The following is a 16,580-nucleotide window of genomic DNA, read 5'->3' as shown; positions in this document are numbered from 1 at the left end:
TCGTCCCCACTCTCCGTCACCGTCTCATCTTCGAAAGTCCATCGGAGCTTGTTCTTGGAGCTACATCATAATTTCCTCCTCATTTCTTTGTGGTTACATAGTTCACCTAATAGCCTATCATGCCTAGTCTTCCCAATGGCATCCCAATTCCGGAGGTGCCATTGAGCTTTGTGCCTGCAAAGGCCGGCGAAGTCCTGCACCTAGGACCACTGACATGCCGGATCATGGAAGATGGGTCTAAGACCGGTACGTCAGATCACGAATCAGAGATGAATTACACTATTGATACGTTGCAGACAACCGCATCGGTGTAGCTGAGCTGATTATGCCACCCAAGACCCCCGGTCCACCACCACATTGGCACGAAATGCACGATGAGACCTTCTTCGTGACACAAGGCACTGTCCGCTTCCACAAGCCAGAGCCAGGCAACCCGGGAGTCGATAAGGAGATCATCGATGCCAAAGCTGGCGACTACATGGTTGTGCCCATTCGCTCGCCACACACCTTCAGCAATCCTTTCGACGAGGAGGCCAGGATTTTTTTCACAAGCACGCCGGCCTTTTACATCAACTACTTCAAGCTGCTTTCAACACTTGGTGAAGAAGGCAAGCCCATGCCGGCAGAGGTCAACATGACTGCTATGGCGCTGTATGCCACAACGCTGGTAGACAAGCAGCCGAGAAAGCCAGAGTAGTTGAACACGCCTCAAATACGTAGCTAAAGTTTCGAAATGAGAAGCCATGAAAAGAAGATCTGATAATCACTAAGCACTATCGAGATCTATACCAATACACCTCGCCAGTAGTGCTACAAACAGGGGTATCACATCACAACAAAATGCCGTCGTCTTCCATGCCAGCCCTTCGGCTACTTGTGACCGTTCATCAGAGTCCTCTGCAAGCTCTGCTTAGCAGCCGCCTTCTCCTCCACGCTCATCTCACCGTTCTCATGAGACTTCTGCTGCGGCTGCCCCATCAGCCATGAAGGCGCAGTCATACCTGTCTGCTCCTGTATAGTGCTGAGCATGGGTGGCAGAGTCTGAATGAGGTTGCGGATAGGTGCCATACTGTAGGCCGCTGCGTCTTGACTGCCAGTGTTCCAGACATTGATCTTGGGCTGTAGGCCATTGATCGCCTTCGCATTGGCATTTGCCAGTTCCGTGAAAGTGCCCTTCTGCAGCATGAGGTATTGAAGAAGACCTTGAGGACCCCCGAGAACCTTGGAGAGTTCGCCGTAGGCTTTGGCCATCTCGATCACACCGGCAGCCTCTTGCTGTTGTTGGACGAAGTGAGCTTCAGCTTGTTTCTTGACTGCAACGGCCTCCGCTTCGGCCTGGCGCTCACGAGTGATGTAGTTGGCCTTCGCCTGCTTCTCAGCGAAGAGGTAGAAAGCTTGCGCTTCCTTCTCCTTGGCAGCCAGATCGGCTTCAGCAGCTTTGGCGCGTTTGTAGTAAGCAGCATCAGCATCCTGTTGGGTACGGTATGAGATGGCCTGAGCCTCAGCTTGCTGATGGTACTTCTGCGCATCGGCCTTCTTGATCTGCGTAAAGGCATCTGCTTCAGCCTTCTGCTGAGCAGACTCACGAGCAATCTGAGCCTGAGTGACAGTAGTAGCCCTCTGGCGTTCCAGCTCCATCTCAGCCCTCTTCTGCTCGACACCCTTCTGGAGCGCAGCATCTTGTTGTTCTGCAGCACGCTGAGCAGCAATCTGCTTGAGATTGAGCTCCTGAGCAATTTCAAGCTCTCGACTTCGCAGGTTTTGGTCGGCATCAGCCTTTTCGATCTTGCGCTGAGTCTCGGCAACGGCAGTCTTGGCCTGAATAACGGCGATGCGTTGCTTAGACTCACCCTCCTTCTCAGCTTCGCCCACACGACCGATCATGCGAGCATGCGCCACATCGACCTGAGCCTGGCTCTGAGCGCCTTCATGAGCTTTGCGGGCCAGAGACTCGAAGTAGTGTGACTCTCCCATATCCTGAAGCTCCTTCACGTTGGCATTGTAGATGCGAAGGCCAAACTGGTCGAGTTCGGTCTGGACACCCTCCAGGACATCCCTCTTAAACTTGCGACGATTATTGAAGAGCTCCTCCATGGTCATATTCGAGACAATCGAACGTGTCTCGCCTTCGATGATGCCCTTGACAATGTCCTGGACATGATTGCGACCGGTTCCAACCGTGCGACCATTCTTGGCTGATTGTGGCTGGCCGTCAGAATCTCCTGTGAGCAGCTCGGCATACTTCTGCAATGAAGCCGAGTCGTCTGCTGGGCCAATGGTGAAGACTGCTGGAAGCTGAAACTGACTACGGGCATATCAGACCTGTACGGGGTTCAGAAGAAATGTATGTGCTTACAGCTTCTCGCTGGTCATAGCCTGCAACGACATACTGAAGTCGAAGGGAGTGATAGAGATCTTCGTGACCTTCTGGAAAGGCCATACCATACGCTTCTTGCAGATTATGAGCTTGTCGATACCAGCGCCAGTAATCTTGCGTCGAAGTTAGCATGGAACTACACGGTGTTGACGACTGCTTCTACTCACGGCGAGGTACGCATTAGGCTCAGCAACGTGATACGACATCTTGATGGTGTATGTCTTGGTCGGGCGGTGTGCTTGGGTCTTGGTATACTATAAGAGATCTGAAGCGACAGTGGATGTGTGGCCACTGATGGTATGATGAAAGATGGAAGGAGAACCCAAGGAGGTGAATCGCACATGACTGGCCTTATATGCGATGCGATGCAGCTGAATGACTCTGCATTCACGCGACAGTGCTTGCGAGGCTAAGCGATAAGTCAATGGAATGCATGGCATCTGTATGGAGTCCTGTCACACGATGAGGCCGAATCTCTTGGCAACCGGCATTTAGATGCACAGCATAGCGGCCTCATGATCCCATCTTTGCTATTGCAATGCGGGCAGTGGAGGATGGCTGCCTCGTATGGTGAATATACTTTGCACGTGCCCGACTTACCCCGGAGGTGAACGGGACGGCTGAGGGCTTGTCGTGGCGAAGTGTAAGTCTTGGCAAACCCAGGCACATATTGCCGGTGGTGGTCATCAACATCAATGCAACGCTGTGTATGGCCTAAAGAAAGGCGCAGATATCCTGTGCTAGTAAATGGCGCATCCGGCTGGTATAGTGAATCCTGCAGCGCACAGGGCGTAAACTCGGGCCGGTGAACGAGGATCCGCATGCTCAGCCTTATCACATGAATTGGGTGAGCCCTGAGGCATCTGCAATCATATGCTTCGCCTCCGCCCCATGAGTAGCTTTTTTGACAGTCAATGACAACTTGCTTACCTCTGCAATCACAAGGCGACGTGCCGAAATACTCGTGCGTGCTGGTGCCAAGAACTGCATAGCCCAGCTCTTACCATAGCCACGGCGCATCCTGTACACATCAGTACAGTCGACGCCCACGACATACTCCCAGTGTCTACCCACAATGGCCGTGATGGATGAGACAAGGCTTCCCACGTACGAGGAGAGCAACAGGCTAGACAACTCCTCACCATGTATCGCTTCTTCCGATGACTACGAGATCGATTGGAAGAAGCCCAAGCGCTTCAGGATCCGGATAGAACTCAACAATTCGCGACTCCAGCATGTTACCGCAGTTTGTTCGAAGCTCCTGCCACTGGTGAAGAGCCGCGTGAAGTCGGGCTTGGGCAAGACCACGATCGTGATGCTGCCATCAGATGACAGTACGTGCTACAATAACAGCTTCTCAGTACACAGGATTAATGTGTTGTCGCAGGTGCAAGGACCAGAGGCATCCTGACAGGTTACGAGCATGAAGATCTGCCGCTTGTCGTGCAGCTTGGAGGCCCGGCAGACACGGTCGAATTCTGGAGGCAGAACGAGGCTTTGAGTATGCTGCAAGGCCAGATTTTCGACGCTCTGTCCGACGACGAGGTCCAACTGCCAGCACCGACCGTGCCTGAGCCGGCGGCCGCCCCACCCATGCGCAGAGGGTCATCGTGGTTCGGACGGAGACGCAGCCAGCCAGCTCAGTCATCCTTGCCAAAATTGACGACTATCAGGTCGCCAGTCGAGGTCAAGGTCCTCCTCGATCATGTTTTCTTCCGCGCCGAAACAGAGTATGGTTTGCTTGAGACGACGGAGAGCCGGGCTGTAATCGTCAAGGTCAATGTGTCGGAGCAATGACGCAGGCAGAGTGCTGATGACGAGATTCCGAAGAGTGACAAGGGCATGAGCGATGCTCTGCCGAATGAGTAGTGGTAATGGCTTCCCTTCAAGATAGCGGTAAGAGGTCCACTTCATGTGGTATGACACTGGGCCCCAAGTGCTGCTTAGCGGCTATCGTTGCAGCGCCCATCTCAACATGTTCAGTGACTGCGGCGTCTTGTTTCACTGGCCCTCGTGTCCTTGACGATGGCGCGAGCACTGTCAAGGTTGTCCTGCCTTCGAAAAACTGCCATGTTCATGATCACGTTTCTCCTTCCCAAGCCTTGTCTCCTTCTATCCTTCCCAGTAATGATCCCAAGGCATCTCGCGCTCTTGCATATCGCATCACTGCCGTTTCGCAAAGTGTTTGCTCCTCTCGAGCGCCATGTTACAAGGTCGCGACAGTAAGAATGCTTGATTGATTGCTTGCATTTCAATTGCAAATCCGGCGCCACAAGCGAGATGTATCTCCACACCCCAACCCCAACCTCTTCTCACCCCAGAGCCAACCTGTGTCGTGCAATACTTCCTCCAGTGAACACAGACACGCAATATGATGGCGCTGTTCGTACGAGCTGGAAGACCTGTTTTTGTACAATTGGGAACAATCACGACACCATTCTATTTTGCTATCTAATCAGACGACTGCATATCTCCTTGCTTACCACACTCGCATGCGAATACCACGGCATAGAATGTGATACGTGTAATGCTGCGCATGGACAGAGGCGCTGTACTCATAATCCATATGCCACCGATCGGTGCCTCAAGGCTGGCTTGCCAACGTGCTAGGAGCAAAGGACGATCCTTTTTCATTCCTTCTTTGGGACTTAATCTGCGGATCGACTATACATCACCGCAGATATACTGACTTTGCAAGAGATGATTGGCAAGAAGCGTAGTACAAATGGATATCCTGATGAAAGCAACGACTACAGATTCAGAGGAGATTCGCTCAACCTCGTTTCACTTCTTCGCCTTCTTGCGCGCCTTCTTGCTTGGTCCTTCACCAGCGCTGCTCTCACCCTCGCTCTCCTCCTCACTTCGCTTACGCCTGAGGTTGTCACCTCTCCTCAAGCGATCAGGCTGGAGTCCGCCGTACTTATCCAGCTCACCTCGAATGCGGGTCATGAGTCCGTACAACCCAGTCACGGGTCGCTTCGAATCGAAGCGTTCGTCAAAGGCAGCAGCGAGCTCATGGAGAGCGATGGATGAAGAGGGGAGCTTTTTGCCCTTGACATACTCCAGCATCCACTCGCGCTGGTCGTCCGGGTAGGTTGGGCGGTCTCCGCGCTTCGAAGGCCAGCCATTGCGATTGAGAGCCTGCTCCTTCCACTTGTTCAGAGACTCGACTGACGTCTCTTTCGTCCAGTCAACCTTCTCGTAGCCGCTGTATTTCTGCCACACCCCTTTCTTGGTGAGAATCCAAGCAAGGCGTGGTGTAGGTGGCCCAGCGTGAGCTCGCATACGATCTAGCGTGAAGACCTTGCCAGCAATTTCGCGAGTGTGGTAGGTTGCCAGATCGTCGTCTGGCGCAGTCTGGTCATTTTCGCCACGGTTCAGGGGATCGTGCACAACCCCAGAAACGGGATCGATCTGGCCAGCAGTAACGCGGCCAACCTCGCCATCTTCTCCATCGCTCATCTGCTGCTCCGCCTCCTGCTCACCAACTTCTTGGTCATCAGTGCCTGGAACCCAGACAACGTTGACATCCCGGCTCTGGTGAAAATTCGGTGGCTCTCCAGCATCTACGCTTCGTCGACGAGCAGCCCAAACCTGAGCGGCAGTGGGATGTGGTACATTGGTAAAGTCGTACCTACCAGCATCATCCGCTTGCCCGCCCATGTTCAAGTCCGCCGTTTGTTGATCAGCCGGCGTGTGGTAAGCCCATCTCCCAGGGCCATCAGGCTGGTGACGGGGATTGAAGAGCTCCCTGCGCGGGTACCACAAAGTGATCGGGCCAGCGTCAAAACCCAGACCGTTTGCAAAGAGGCTTTGATTTCGGGCATGCTCGACCTGGGCAGGATGGTCGAACCCTAGTTCCGCTGCACGAATGCCGTCCACATCTGCCTGAAGCCAATGCCATAGACCTAGGCCGGCAGGAACAGCAGCAGCCTCACCAATGTTGACGAAGACCAATTCATCGGCGTCTTCGTCGTCGCCACCGCGGACATGTCCAACGGCGGCCCTCGTCTCGGATGACGTGCGCCGGGGCGCGGCAGCTTCCTCCTGCTCACCTCTGCTCTGCCTCTCTTGATACGCCCTGTAATCGTCTGTATCCAGGAGAGCCTCTGCAGGTGTGCGGAGATATTGTGGGAGACGAGGTGGTGCCGTCTCCTCTTCAACCAGGTACCTATCCCAGTCGAGAGACTCTGGCGCCGCTCTCGCCCTGCCCTTCCCCTTCTGCTGTTGTTTTGTTGGAGCCATTGTATGCTCCGATGATATGTAATGCTGGCGTGGCGCTGCTGAGATCGCTGTGCAATGGTGCGTGTAGAAGCTGGTAAGAGGCGCGTAGGAGCTGCAAGCAGTGTGCAAAGAGTGGCGGTGACTTGAAGCAAGAGTGCAAGTCTGGTGAGTAGAGTTGTACTTCTATACGTGATGTATCTTTGTATGCGCGTATATGCGGGTGGTGTGATTGCTGTGTCGATATAGCCTTTGTATGTGGACGTCGCAGCTTTAAAGGAAGTGTCCAAGAAGTCTGTGTGTCTTGAGTGCAATGCGTCGAGATCTCAAGAATTGCAAACCACGATAAATAAGATAAACGAGTGTGGCCCCACTTTTCCCAAGAAGGAAGCAGCAGCAGCACAACACAGCACAGACCAATCCCGTCACCCCTATAAAGCCGAGAAAGAATCGGTGCACGGACGGGAGAGGGTGAGTGAGTAGGCGCTGATGTGCTAGAGGAGAAGCAGAGTTGGTGGGCCAGAAGGGCTTACTTATCTGTTGCTGGAACGTCAAAGGCCTTTGTAGCTCCCATATCGTCGAGCAGTTATCTTTCATACCGCTTGCTAGCAGGGAGCTGAAGCCACGAAAGCACCATTTGTGCTTGTTGTTCTGATTTTGGCCGACGCCTAGAGTATGAACAACGGTCGATACTGGAGGACCACGGCTTCATTGTCTCATTTAGCAAGCACTCCTTCGTCCATCCAGTAGCTACTCACGATTCAGTAGGCTTCCATGCTGCAAGCTACCCATAGTCTCCCTCTGCTTCTTCTTGCCTAGGCTTCCTCGTCTTCTGCTTGACAGTAGCATATCGTTCCAGCTCGCCATCCCCACCGTCCTCAGCACCATCAAACGCTCCATTCTCATTGACAATCGTGGGCCAAGCCTTGCACAGATCAATGCCTTCTCTTGGGTACACAAGCTCGAGGAAGCAATAGATCAGATAGTCCACAATAACCACAATCACGAACAACTTCCCAGCCCAGATACCACAGCCGAAGTAACGCTTCAGCCTGTCAATCAGAGCCGATCTCTGTGTCTGATTTACTGGCTGCCCGTACGACTCCCACTCGTTGTTGTAGTATTCCTGATTGTCCGTCGCTGAAGGCGAGCCCGTGATCAGGTCGTACACTCTTTCTGTGCGCCGCGCGATGTCGGACCACGAGTACATATTCTTGACCAGGTCGTGAAATTTGTCCCTTCGAACAGCCTTGCTAGTGAGTAGACCTACTGCTTCGGTCACGCCACGCACGACATCGTCGACCTCTGGAAGTATGAAAACAGTCATGTTACCTGGCAGCACCTCTGGTACACCACCAACTCGCGTAGCCACCACCATCAGGCCGCACGAAGCTGCCTCGACCAGAACCGTGCCGAACGCTTCTGTCAATGAAGTCGAGAGGAGCATGTGACCACGCACCATAACATCACGGACTTCTTCGTGACGGATACTACCAAGCTGTACCACTCGACTCTGCCCCGAAGTTGTGTAGAGTAGTTGTTGTGGCAAGGAGTCGAGGGTCTGCTCTAGATCGATGGCCTGAGGTCCAGATCCGGCGATGATGAATCGTAGGTTCGAGTGTCGACGGAGCAGGAGTGGAAGGGCAGATATGAGGAGATCAGTTCCTTTGTTGTAGAATAGGCGGGATATGACCACGATAGTGATTATGTCGTTCGGCCCAACAGGCTGACTTGGGTCTGGAGGAGGTGGCAAAAGATTGATCTTCGGATCTGTCTGTGATTGCGGCGTACGTTGCAGGAGTTGGAGTTCATGTGGTTGGAGAGGTCGAAAGTTGCTTGCGACGACCGCGTTAGGTATCACCGAGACTGCTAATGGGTTCAACGAGGCGCGCAAAGTAGTGTTCTCCTTGCTATATGTCGTTAGTAGCTTTCGACCATGCTACACCATCGCGGTGGGACTACCACGTACCAAGTATGAGAGACACATATAACATGCCCAACATCACTCAAGCTGAATTTGAGCAGCTTATTAGCCATAATACTTGCAGCGTCCGAGAATCCAAACAGAGAGTGATCCGTGAACACTGTTCCCAAGCCCATCGTCCGCGCATGCAGTATGCCTTCATGGCACAGGTTCGACAATGAGGCATGCCCATGCACGATCTGAATCTGCTCGCGGATGAATATCTGTCGTAGCATCGGGAAAGAGCTGAAAACTGTCGGGAAGGTTGTACTTCGATAGACGACCCAATGAGGTAGATGGTAGACCTTGAGTCTATTCGTGAGATAGCGTATACCAGTCCGGCTTGGGTATGTATCGGAGGGCGGACCATAGGCATGGGTGATTATGATCACTTTGTGGCCGCGGTCGATAAGTTTCTGCTAGCTGGTCAGAACCAAGCTGGCATACTGTCTCCTGCGAACAAGAATAGGTGAGATTTCGGCTCAGGATATTGCACAGTCTGTTCCCATATATTTGGTAGGACAATTGTTAAAAGAATAATGGAAACATCATAGTCGAAGTGGTAAGAGAAAGATCAGGGAAGACCTACTGTGCCTAGCTGGTAAATGTGACTTTCAACGCCCCCTGGTTGCGGATAGAAGAAGTCGGAGATCATCCTGTCATTTTCAGCGAACAGCCGTAAAGACAAAATGCGACATTGTCCTACGCGATATTGTACGGCATGGTGATGGTCATGTGGCGCCTAGTCGGCGCGCATGAGTCGATATTACGGCATTGCTCTCGGTGCGTATTTCTCCAAGCCAGTGTGCGGCATGAGGTTGGGTCGTATTCGGTAGTCGATAGTACTTCATGGTCGATCGGCAAGGAGAAGTCGAGTACGGAAAGTGAAGTGGAGTGGAACATGGCTTAGTCAGCATGCATGATGGATGAGAGACTCCAGAAGTTCACATGTCAAAGTTCCTGCTGCTGCAATAAATTTACGGAAGATTTCAGGAAGGCAATGGCGGGCTTGTACAAGCGATATATACCGCCCAAGTCTACTGGGGGCGTAGAGACGTCAAATGTAGCTCACTCCGTGGCTGCTGCTGTTGTGCCCAAGCCGCCGCCAAAGCAGAAAGCTGCAGTCCCAGTGCCGGAAAAGAAACGGAAGCGAGAAAGATCAGAGGATGAAGTCGCGGAGCGCAAAGCGAAGAAGCTGAGGAACAAGGGTCTCGAGGCAACGAAAGAGAGTGTGCTCAAAGCTCAAGTTGAAGCTCGGAAAGAGGAAGAGGCTAAAGTCGAAGTTGTTGCCAATGCGTCTACGGATGCGCTGCCGGGTGCCGAGCATGGCGAAGAGGATGCTGCTATGGACGGCGACGATGTAGCGCCAGAGGCTGTGCCGACGGGTGATTTTGCACATATCAAAAACAAGAAGAAGCGACATAAGCTGGAGAAGGAAGCAAGAAGGGCTCGAAAAGAGGCCGATAAGGCTGGCAAGGACGATGACGAGGGTCTTGATGTTGGAGCATCTGATGCGCACTTGTCTTCAGAGCCTGCTCCAGATTCTGAGAGGATGGACGATGATGTGGAGGAGACTCAGGATGTCGCGACGACAGGGAAGAGCACCGAAGCCACTTCGGCCGAATCCCAACCTCAGACGAACGGTCTCGCAACGACGGAACCTCGCAAAAGACGACATAGGCTCGAAAGTGTGCTGAAGCAGACAGAGGACGGGCCTCTCGAGTCCAACGATGGGCAACAAGGTCAAGTTGGCAAGCACTCGAACGTCCTTGACAAGTTCCAGAAGAGCAAGTCTCGTGCACACGAAACACAGGCGCTACCTACGAAGGAAGAATCCGACTCTGCGGAGCCTGTAGTGCTGCGCGACCTCGTCCCATTACCACAGCCCGAAGAAGTCGTCACACCAGAGTTTATAGCCGACCAGTCTTCACTTCCCACATGGCTAGCCAAGCCAGACATCATCTCAGGCGACAGCAGAGCAGGCTTCAGTAGTCTCGATCTCGGGCAGGATTTGGTTAACAGACTATCAAGGCTCGGCTTCACAGATGCTACGCCGGTCCAGCAAGCTCTGATACCACTACTACTGCCTCCCGGAACAGCAGGTGCAAAGTGGTTTCCGGGCACGGAGTCAGTGCTGCCAGATCTAGCTGTCGGCGCTGCAACAGGTAGTGGCAAGACCATCGCATATCTTTTGCCCATGGTTGAATCATTGAAACGATCCGGCCAGATATCTGGGCAGCTGAAAGGACTTGTGGTTGTTCCGACGCGCGAGCTTGTTGAGCAGGTTTCGAAGGTCGCCAAGGCACTGGTGGAAGGCAGTGAGGTGTCTGTAGGAACGGCGACTGGTATTGGAAAGCTCAGAGATGAGCAAGATGCACTTATTAGACTATCGCAGAGACATGATGGTGCTGCGTACCAGGATCTCATGAAAACCGCGCACAGACGAGACTACCCACCCAACGAGGAGGACGACGGTTTCGAAGACTGCCTTGACGAGATCGAAAACGAAGATCCGCGAGAAGTCAAACGCCTTGAGGACGCCGTGACTGGCTCGCCTTATCACGTTCCGGTATATGAGACCACGGCTAATATCCTCATATGCACTCCGGGCCGCCTTCTCGAGCATATCTCAAGTACACTCGGCTTCACGTTAGCACATCTTGAGTGGCTGATTCTTGATGAAGCAGATAAGCTACTTGATCAGCAGTATGACGGGTTTTTGGAGACTGTCAATACGGAGCTTGAACGAGGGCGTACGTCGGAGGAGCAAGGTGCCCGCGAGCGGTTGCTGAGAAAGGAAGGATGGTGGCATGAGCACCTCGAAAGGAGAGTGAGGAAGGTGGTACTATCTGCCACGATGACCAGGGATGTGTCGAAGCTTACCGCATTGCGTCTAAGTCGACCAAGGCTGATCGTCGTACGTGGAACCCACGAGCAGGATGCCTCGGCCATCGAGGGCGTTGTGGACAAGAGCATCATCAGCAATGTTGAGCGAGTCAAGCAAGTCGGGGATCGCTTCGAGCTACCTGCTACGCTGCAGGAGTACTGTGTGCCTTTAGTCGAAGACGCCGATGGCGACAAGCCTCTGTACTTGGTCGAGCTGCTGGAGAAGAATATAATGATCGGCAACAGTGCACGTCCTGTAAAAGCAACTTCAAAAGCGACCAACGAAGCGAACAGCGGCGATTCCGACAGCTCCGACTCTGACCTCTTGGACTCGAGCTCAGACTTATCGGAGAACACAAAGAGTAGTCCTTCCGAAATCAGCGACTCGAACGAAGAAGTCGCAGATGCAGAGGCTGATGAGGATGCAGAGCCCGAATCAACCATCCACCCTGCCCGTGCCGCACTCTTTGCTCCCAAGATGCCTGCTTGGACACTTGACGGTGCTATGCAACCCACAATCTTGATATTTACCTCCAGCAATGAGTCGGCTACACGTCTCGCTCATCTACTCCGCAAGTTGAAACCAGAGTGGTCACCCTATATCACAACCCTTACCAAAGACAAACAAAGGAAGAAACGGCCCACGAGCGCCACCACCACGTCCAAACCAGTCCTAGCCATCTCCACCGATCGTGCCTCTCGCGGCTTGGACGATGTACAAGGCCGAAGCATAACGCATGTCATACAGTACGACGTCCCCCGGACCCTTGAGGGCTATGTTCATCGCGTTGGACGCACAGCGAGAGCTGGGAAACAAGGTGAGGCGTGGACGCTGTATGTCTACAAGGAAGCCAAGTGGTTTCTGGCCGAGTGCGTGTACTCGCCAAAGATAGGAAGACCGCGAGTTGTGGAGAAGAGGAAGATCGAGTTGAGAGAAGATGCGGATAGGAGAGGGAAGTACGTGCAGATTATGGACGGGATGAGGGAGGAGGTGCAGGGTGAGCGTCGTGGGTCGTGACGGAGCTTTCAAGCCTTATTGTGTACATCTCGATCGCGAGCTCAACAAGAACCCCAAGCATCGTCTCGCTGCTGTCGGCATCATCACCCATTGGGATGGAGTCGGCCGCTGACGCTGACTCGTGTATTATGAGGTACCGTACTGGCGGGTTGCTACGGGAGGCTAGCTTTGTGGCAAAGAAGACACGTTCTGCAGCAGGAGAAGTGCAACAAGATGACCTGGGTAGAACGATTATGTTCCAAATTGTATAGATTAGAAATGATGTCAGGTCTAAGACTCGGATCGATTCCATCAGCCAAGCACTGCTAAGATTTAGCTGAATAATCTGCATTCGTGCTTACTCAATCTCCTTGCACAGAGCTAAGCACCTCTTCATTTGTGACTCTCGCCAGGACACGCCGAATTGTGGCGTTCGTGCATCTGTCATCGGCCAGTCGCTGGCGCCCACGGTGGAACGACGGCGATGAGCTGCGGCTGAGTAAAGATGACACACTGTTGGGTTGATTCCCGAGCTTACCTGCCGCGGTCCCTCCTGAACCTCGCGACGATGACGAGATCTGTGTGTTCATGAGCTGGAGCCACTCAGTCGTCCTCCGTCGCCAATGCTCGCTATCCTAATACTCCGTTCTTCCCAAGCTCGACCCGGAACACCTGGAAAATTGGTGTCCGGACGGTACATCTCGGGATCGCTTTTCGTACTTTCGCATCAAGACGGACCCCGCGACAAAGCTGGACTCTGATAGGACGACACTACGGATAGCAGGCACGACTTGGACTCATTGGAACTTCAGCCACGACAGCATCACGATACCACTGTTGCATGCATAGTAGTTTGAGCACGCTCGCTCAAGTTCGAAGGCGGATTTAAGTGCTTTCGCTCCTGGTCTCCCCGGTCGCGTACAATTTAATTGCTCGCCGCCAGACTACCTGGACCAGGTATTGGACAGCGAGCTAGGCCGTTCTTGCGGCGTATGGCGGACTTACCTGCATGGCGATACAGCTTGCGCTAAAGCCCCTTATAGTAGCAAAGATCGACAATATCGCACGTTCAACTTCATGCCTAGCAAAGCCACTCAACAGAGTAAGCTCGCTGACATATCAGCAAGTCTGGAAGGCTCAGCTGCAGGCACGCGGAAGAATGCCATAGATGATTCCGAACATGGAAGCCCAATGTCTGCTAATACACAGCAGCCAACTGCTGCCAGCTCGTCGGCTTCCAGACCTGCGAATCAACGTTCGCCTTCTGCTACTTTCCGCAAGGCTGCGGCTTCCCATCTAGGCCAAATGGAAACATCTATATGGGACTGGGACACGCCACTCGAGTCTGTCGGAGAGTCTACCTCGTACTATTACGAGCCCCAAGGTGAACTACTTCAAGACCATACACCACGGGACAAAACCTCGGAATTCACCATACCTACGGTCGTTGGCCCTCAGGATAGCGACCCCGGCGAGGAGAAAGACGGGTTCCTTGTGCCTGGACGCCTTACAGGAAGGGTCGCCACCGTGGCTGGCTCGAAAAGGAAGTCTACAGGAGAGGACGACTCCATAGGATTGACACAGCACTCGGCGCAGAAGAGATTGTCAAGAAATATGACCGAAGACTCCGAGATCATCACTCCAGGATCTGTTAACCCAGGTCCGGCCCACACAGCAAGATCACACAGTGCAGCGGCATCACGCAGCATTCCAGGCAATGCAGAAGCGAGGCCGCGTCCCGTTCCTAGTCCTTCACAGTCTGGGAGAGGCGTCCCTCCGGCTCCGACGAGGGGCCAGTCGGAGGCTGCGACAGTGGTCGCCTTACCTGCACGGAAAGTCTTCCCGATCCAGATTGGTGATAAGCTGTTTCGTCTGTCAGGAGCCTCGATATCATCAGATGGTAAGTCCATGTATGGACTTCTTGTTGTTGAGTGTACCCACTAAATAATATCACCCAGCTCCCTCTTACTTCTCACAATTCTTCGAAGAACAACTACGGCAGAACGAAGGTGCAGAGACATTGCGAACCCTTTACATCGACCGCGACCCTGCGACCTTCGAGGATATATCGCTACATCTGCAGGGATATCACATCGAGCCCAAGGACGGCCCTCACTTTGTTAGACTGTTCGCAGATGCACAGTTCTTCAGCCTACCACGTTTGACAGCACAACTTTTCGCTTCCCCCATATACATTCGGATCGGCGATAGTGAATTCCAGATCCCTCGAGATCTGTTCAACAATCCAGGAGATTCACCAAACTACTTTTCGCTCGGCTTCTCAATCTTTTTCACCACCCCCACAGATGTCTTTCCCGGCTTGAATAAGAGAACATTGCTGCGACCGCCTTCTATCTTGCCACCAAGTGTACCCAACAAATGTGCTCAGACTTTCGCAGACATCTTACACATTCTTAAGGGCTATCCTGTGCACATCAGAAATGAAGAGCACCGTGCCGAGCTTCTTCGTGACGCACGGTATTACCATCTAAAAGGACTCGAGCAGCGCATCATTCCACACTCGATATCGTACAATCTTGGACGCGCCATATCTGAAATTGTAATCCCGTTGACACACATTCGAGCATCTGGGATATCATTCGTACCAGATAGTGCCGCTTCCACACCCTCTGCGAGTGGTGTATCGCCCACAGGCAGTGCCACTAGCGCACCTGGACTCGGACCGGGATGGGTGTACTATCAGCGGCCATACGTCGACTCCGAAGCATACTGTCTCATCCTTGAGATCGGTGGCGAGGAGTCGAGTATTCTCTCCATTGCACCGCCTTCGGTTTCCACATCGCCAAGACTGGCGAGAGTGACGTTTCACCGTGAGACGCTGGGTCAGATGACAAAGCTGTTGACACTGATAGCGAACAAGATGAATCTGCCTATCACGCAGCCGCTGGGCTTGATGATGATGGAGCGGGGAGCTGGTGTAGCTAGCTTGCCTGTTTCACCTGGTAATAGTGGGTTGAGCGAGGAGCGAGTTAAGGTGAAGATAGGCTCCGATGCGCATGTCGTGCTTGATGGTCAGCCATGGCACGGTGCGAACGAGGAGGATGACGACGATGAGAGTATGGATGTCGCTCCTGAGTCTCCTGCTTCGACTAGTAAGAGACGAAGGACTGTCGACGAGGAGGAAGATGGAGAGGAGTGGGTCGTGAGGAAGGCGCAGTATCGATTACGAGTGCAGCCAGAGTCGAGAGGACCGCAGATGGGAAGGAGTGGTATGGAAATTGTGCTTGGGGCTGTTAAAATCGAGGCTATCAGCAGCGAGAGGGGGAGGAACGAGGCCAGAGGGTTCGTGACCTAGATCTCGGTATTCCTCCGGACGTGATGTGATTATGAGACCCTTAAAGTTGTACCAGCACACTGACGGTGGCAATGTTAGCCATTGTGAGCACATATGTATGTACGACTACCGCAACCCCCAGGTAATAAGCCCTCTGAGCTGTGTCGAAATCTTTTGAGTCATCTCCACTTTGTCTATGATATGGCTCGCTTCCAAGGCTCGATACAGCGCTTTCCCTCGATGAACGGCGCACGTGGCCGCATTGAGGATGTCGTGCAGGCCCCCGAACGGCCTCAGCACCGTTCCCGATTTGACGGGTTCCTTGGCGGCTCAGTTCCCATGCATTGCCGAACTCTATTTCCGAGCCAGATTGGCAGGCCTTCCGGGACCAGTCGTTCAAGACATGTGATGGATGAGGCCTTGTTTGGACTTCTGCTTCCAACTTCCAAGTCGTTCTTATCTTGCTGCCGTGAGATGGAGGTGAGGCCGCAGGAGCTGTCACTTTGCGAAGCGTGGTATACCACACTGTAAGCGAAAAGACAGCAGATCAGGTTCCCCGTTTGTCGTTGCTCAACGGTGACCGCGTGGCGAGCCACTGCATACTCTTGTAGGCTACGCTGTGCAAGTGAGTACTTGGCTGAGAGCATGCTCGTCTGGCTTGGAAGCTACAGCATCATCATCACAATTTCGCCACTGGCCAAGCGAGACGCCATCGTTCGCCCTTCGCGCTGATAAGCTGTCGCGCGGGAAAGCCAAAGGGGACCCGGAAGGGACATGGCGTTCTGAAACATCACAACGGCGCTTGCCCATTCGCAAACTCTACGGTGGCTGTGCAAGACAA

The 16,580-nt window shown here is 53.2% G+C and overlaps 7 protein-coding genes across 7 annotated transcripts; 4 read left to right on the top strand and 3 right to left on the bottom strand.

Moving 5' to 3' along the window:
- Window positions 1-119: 119 nt before the first annotated feature.
- Window positions 120-697, top strand: LTS14_000921 (uncharacterized protein; the record flags this gene model as incomplete). The annotated part of the gene is made up of 2 exons (XM_064833630.1): window positions 120-246; window positions 297-697. 2 exons carry the CDS (start codon window positions 120-122, stop codon window positions 695-697), a joined length of 528 nt encoding a protein of 175 aa, XP_064698591.1.
- A 173-nt stretch (window positions 698-870) lies between these two features.
- Window positions 871-2,583, bottom strand: LTS14_000920 (uncharacterized protein; the record flags this gene model as incomplete). The annotated part of the gene is made up of 3 exons (XM_064833629.1): window positions 871-2,305; window positions 2,357-2,490; window positions 2,545-2,583. The coding sequence occupies 3 exons, from the start codon at window positions 2,581-2,583 to the stop codon at window positions 871-873; spliced, it is 1,608 nt and encodes a 535-aa protein (XP_064698590.1).
- Window positions 2,584-3,452: 869 nt separating this feature from the next.
- On the top strand, window positions 3,453-4,174 carry LTS14_000919 (uncharacterized protein; the record flags this gene model as incomplete). Its single annotated transcript, XM_064833628.1, has 2 exons — window positions 3,453-3,711; window positions 3,765-4,174. 2 exons carry the CDS (start codon window positions 3,453-3,455, stop codon window positions 4,172-4,174), a joined length of 669 nt encoding a protein of 222 aa, XP_064698589.1.
- Window positions 4,175-5,161: 987 nt separating this feature from the next.
- Window positions 5,162-6,622, bottom strand: LTS14_000918 (uncharacterized protein; the record flags this gene model as incomplete). The annotated part of the gene is made up of 1 exon (XM_064833627.1): window positions 5,162-6,622. The coding sequence occupies one exon, from the start codon at window positions 6,620-6,622 to the stop codon at window positions 5,162-5,164; it is 1,461 nt and encodes a 486-aa protein (XP_064698588.1).
- A 760-nt stretch (window positions 6,623-7,382) lies between these two features.
- Window positions 7,383-8,797, bottom strand: SPT14 (Phosphatidylinositol N-acetylglucosaminyltransferase GPI3 subunit; the record flags this gene model as incomplete). Its single annotated transcript, XM_064833626.1, has 2 exons — window positions 7,383-8,508; window positions 8,568-8,797. The coding sequence occupies 2 exons, from the start codon at window positions 8,795-8,797 to the stop codon at window positions 7,383-7,385; spliced, it is 1,356 nt and encodes a 451-aa protein (XP_064698587.1).
- Window positions 8,798-9,561: 764 nt separating this feature from the next.
- DBP6 (ATP-dependent RNA helicase dbp6) lies at window positions 9,562-12,465 on the top strand (the record flags this gene model as incomplete). The annotated part of the gene is made up of 1 exon (XM_064833625.1): window positions 9,562-12,465. One exon carries the CDS (start codon window positions 9,562-9,564, stop codon window positions 12,463-12,465), a length of 2,904 nt encoding a protein of 967 aa, XP_064698586.1.
- Window positions 12,466-13,521: 1,056 nt separating this feature from the next.
- On the top strand, window positions 13,522-15,760 carry LTS14_000915 (uncharacterized protein; the record flags this gene model as incomplete). The annotated part of the gene is made up of 2 exons (XM_064833624.1): window positions 13,522-14,344; window positions 14,403-15,760. 2 exons carry the CDS (start codon window positions 13,522-13,524, stop codon window positions 15,758-15,760), a joined length of 2,181 nt encoding a protein of 726 aa, XP_064698585.1.
- Between the last annotated feature and the right edge of the window lie 820 nt (window positions 15,761-16,580).

The sequence above is a fragment of the Recurvomyces mirabilis genome (genome assembly GCF_035927965.1).
Source record: "Recurvomyces mirabilis strain CCFEE 5264 chromosome Unknown scaffold_2, whole genome shotgun sequence".
NCBI lineage: Eukaryota > Fungi > Ascomycota > Dothideomycetes > Mycosphaerellales > Teratosphaeriaceae > Recurvomyces > Recurvomyces mirabilis.
The sequence above is the reverse complement of the archived record's forward strand: the minus strand, read 5'-3'. Positions and strand labels throughout refer to the sequence as shown.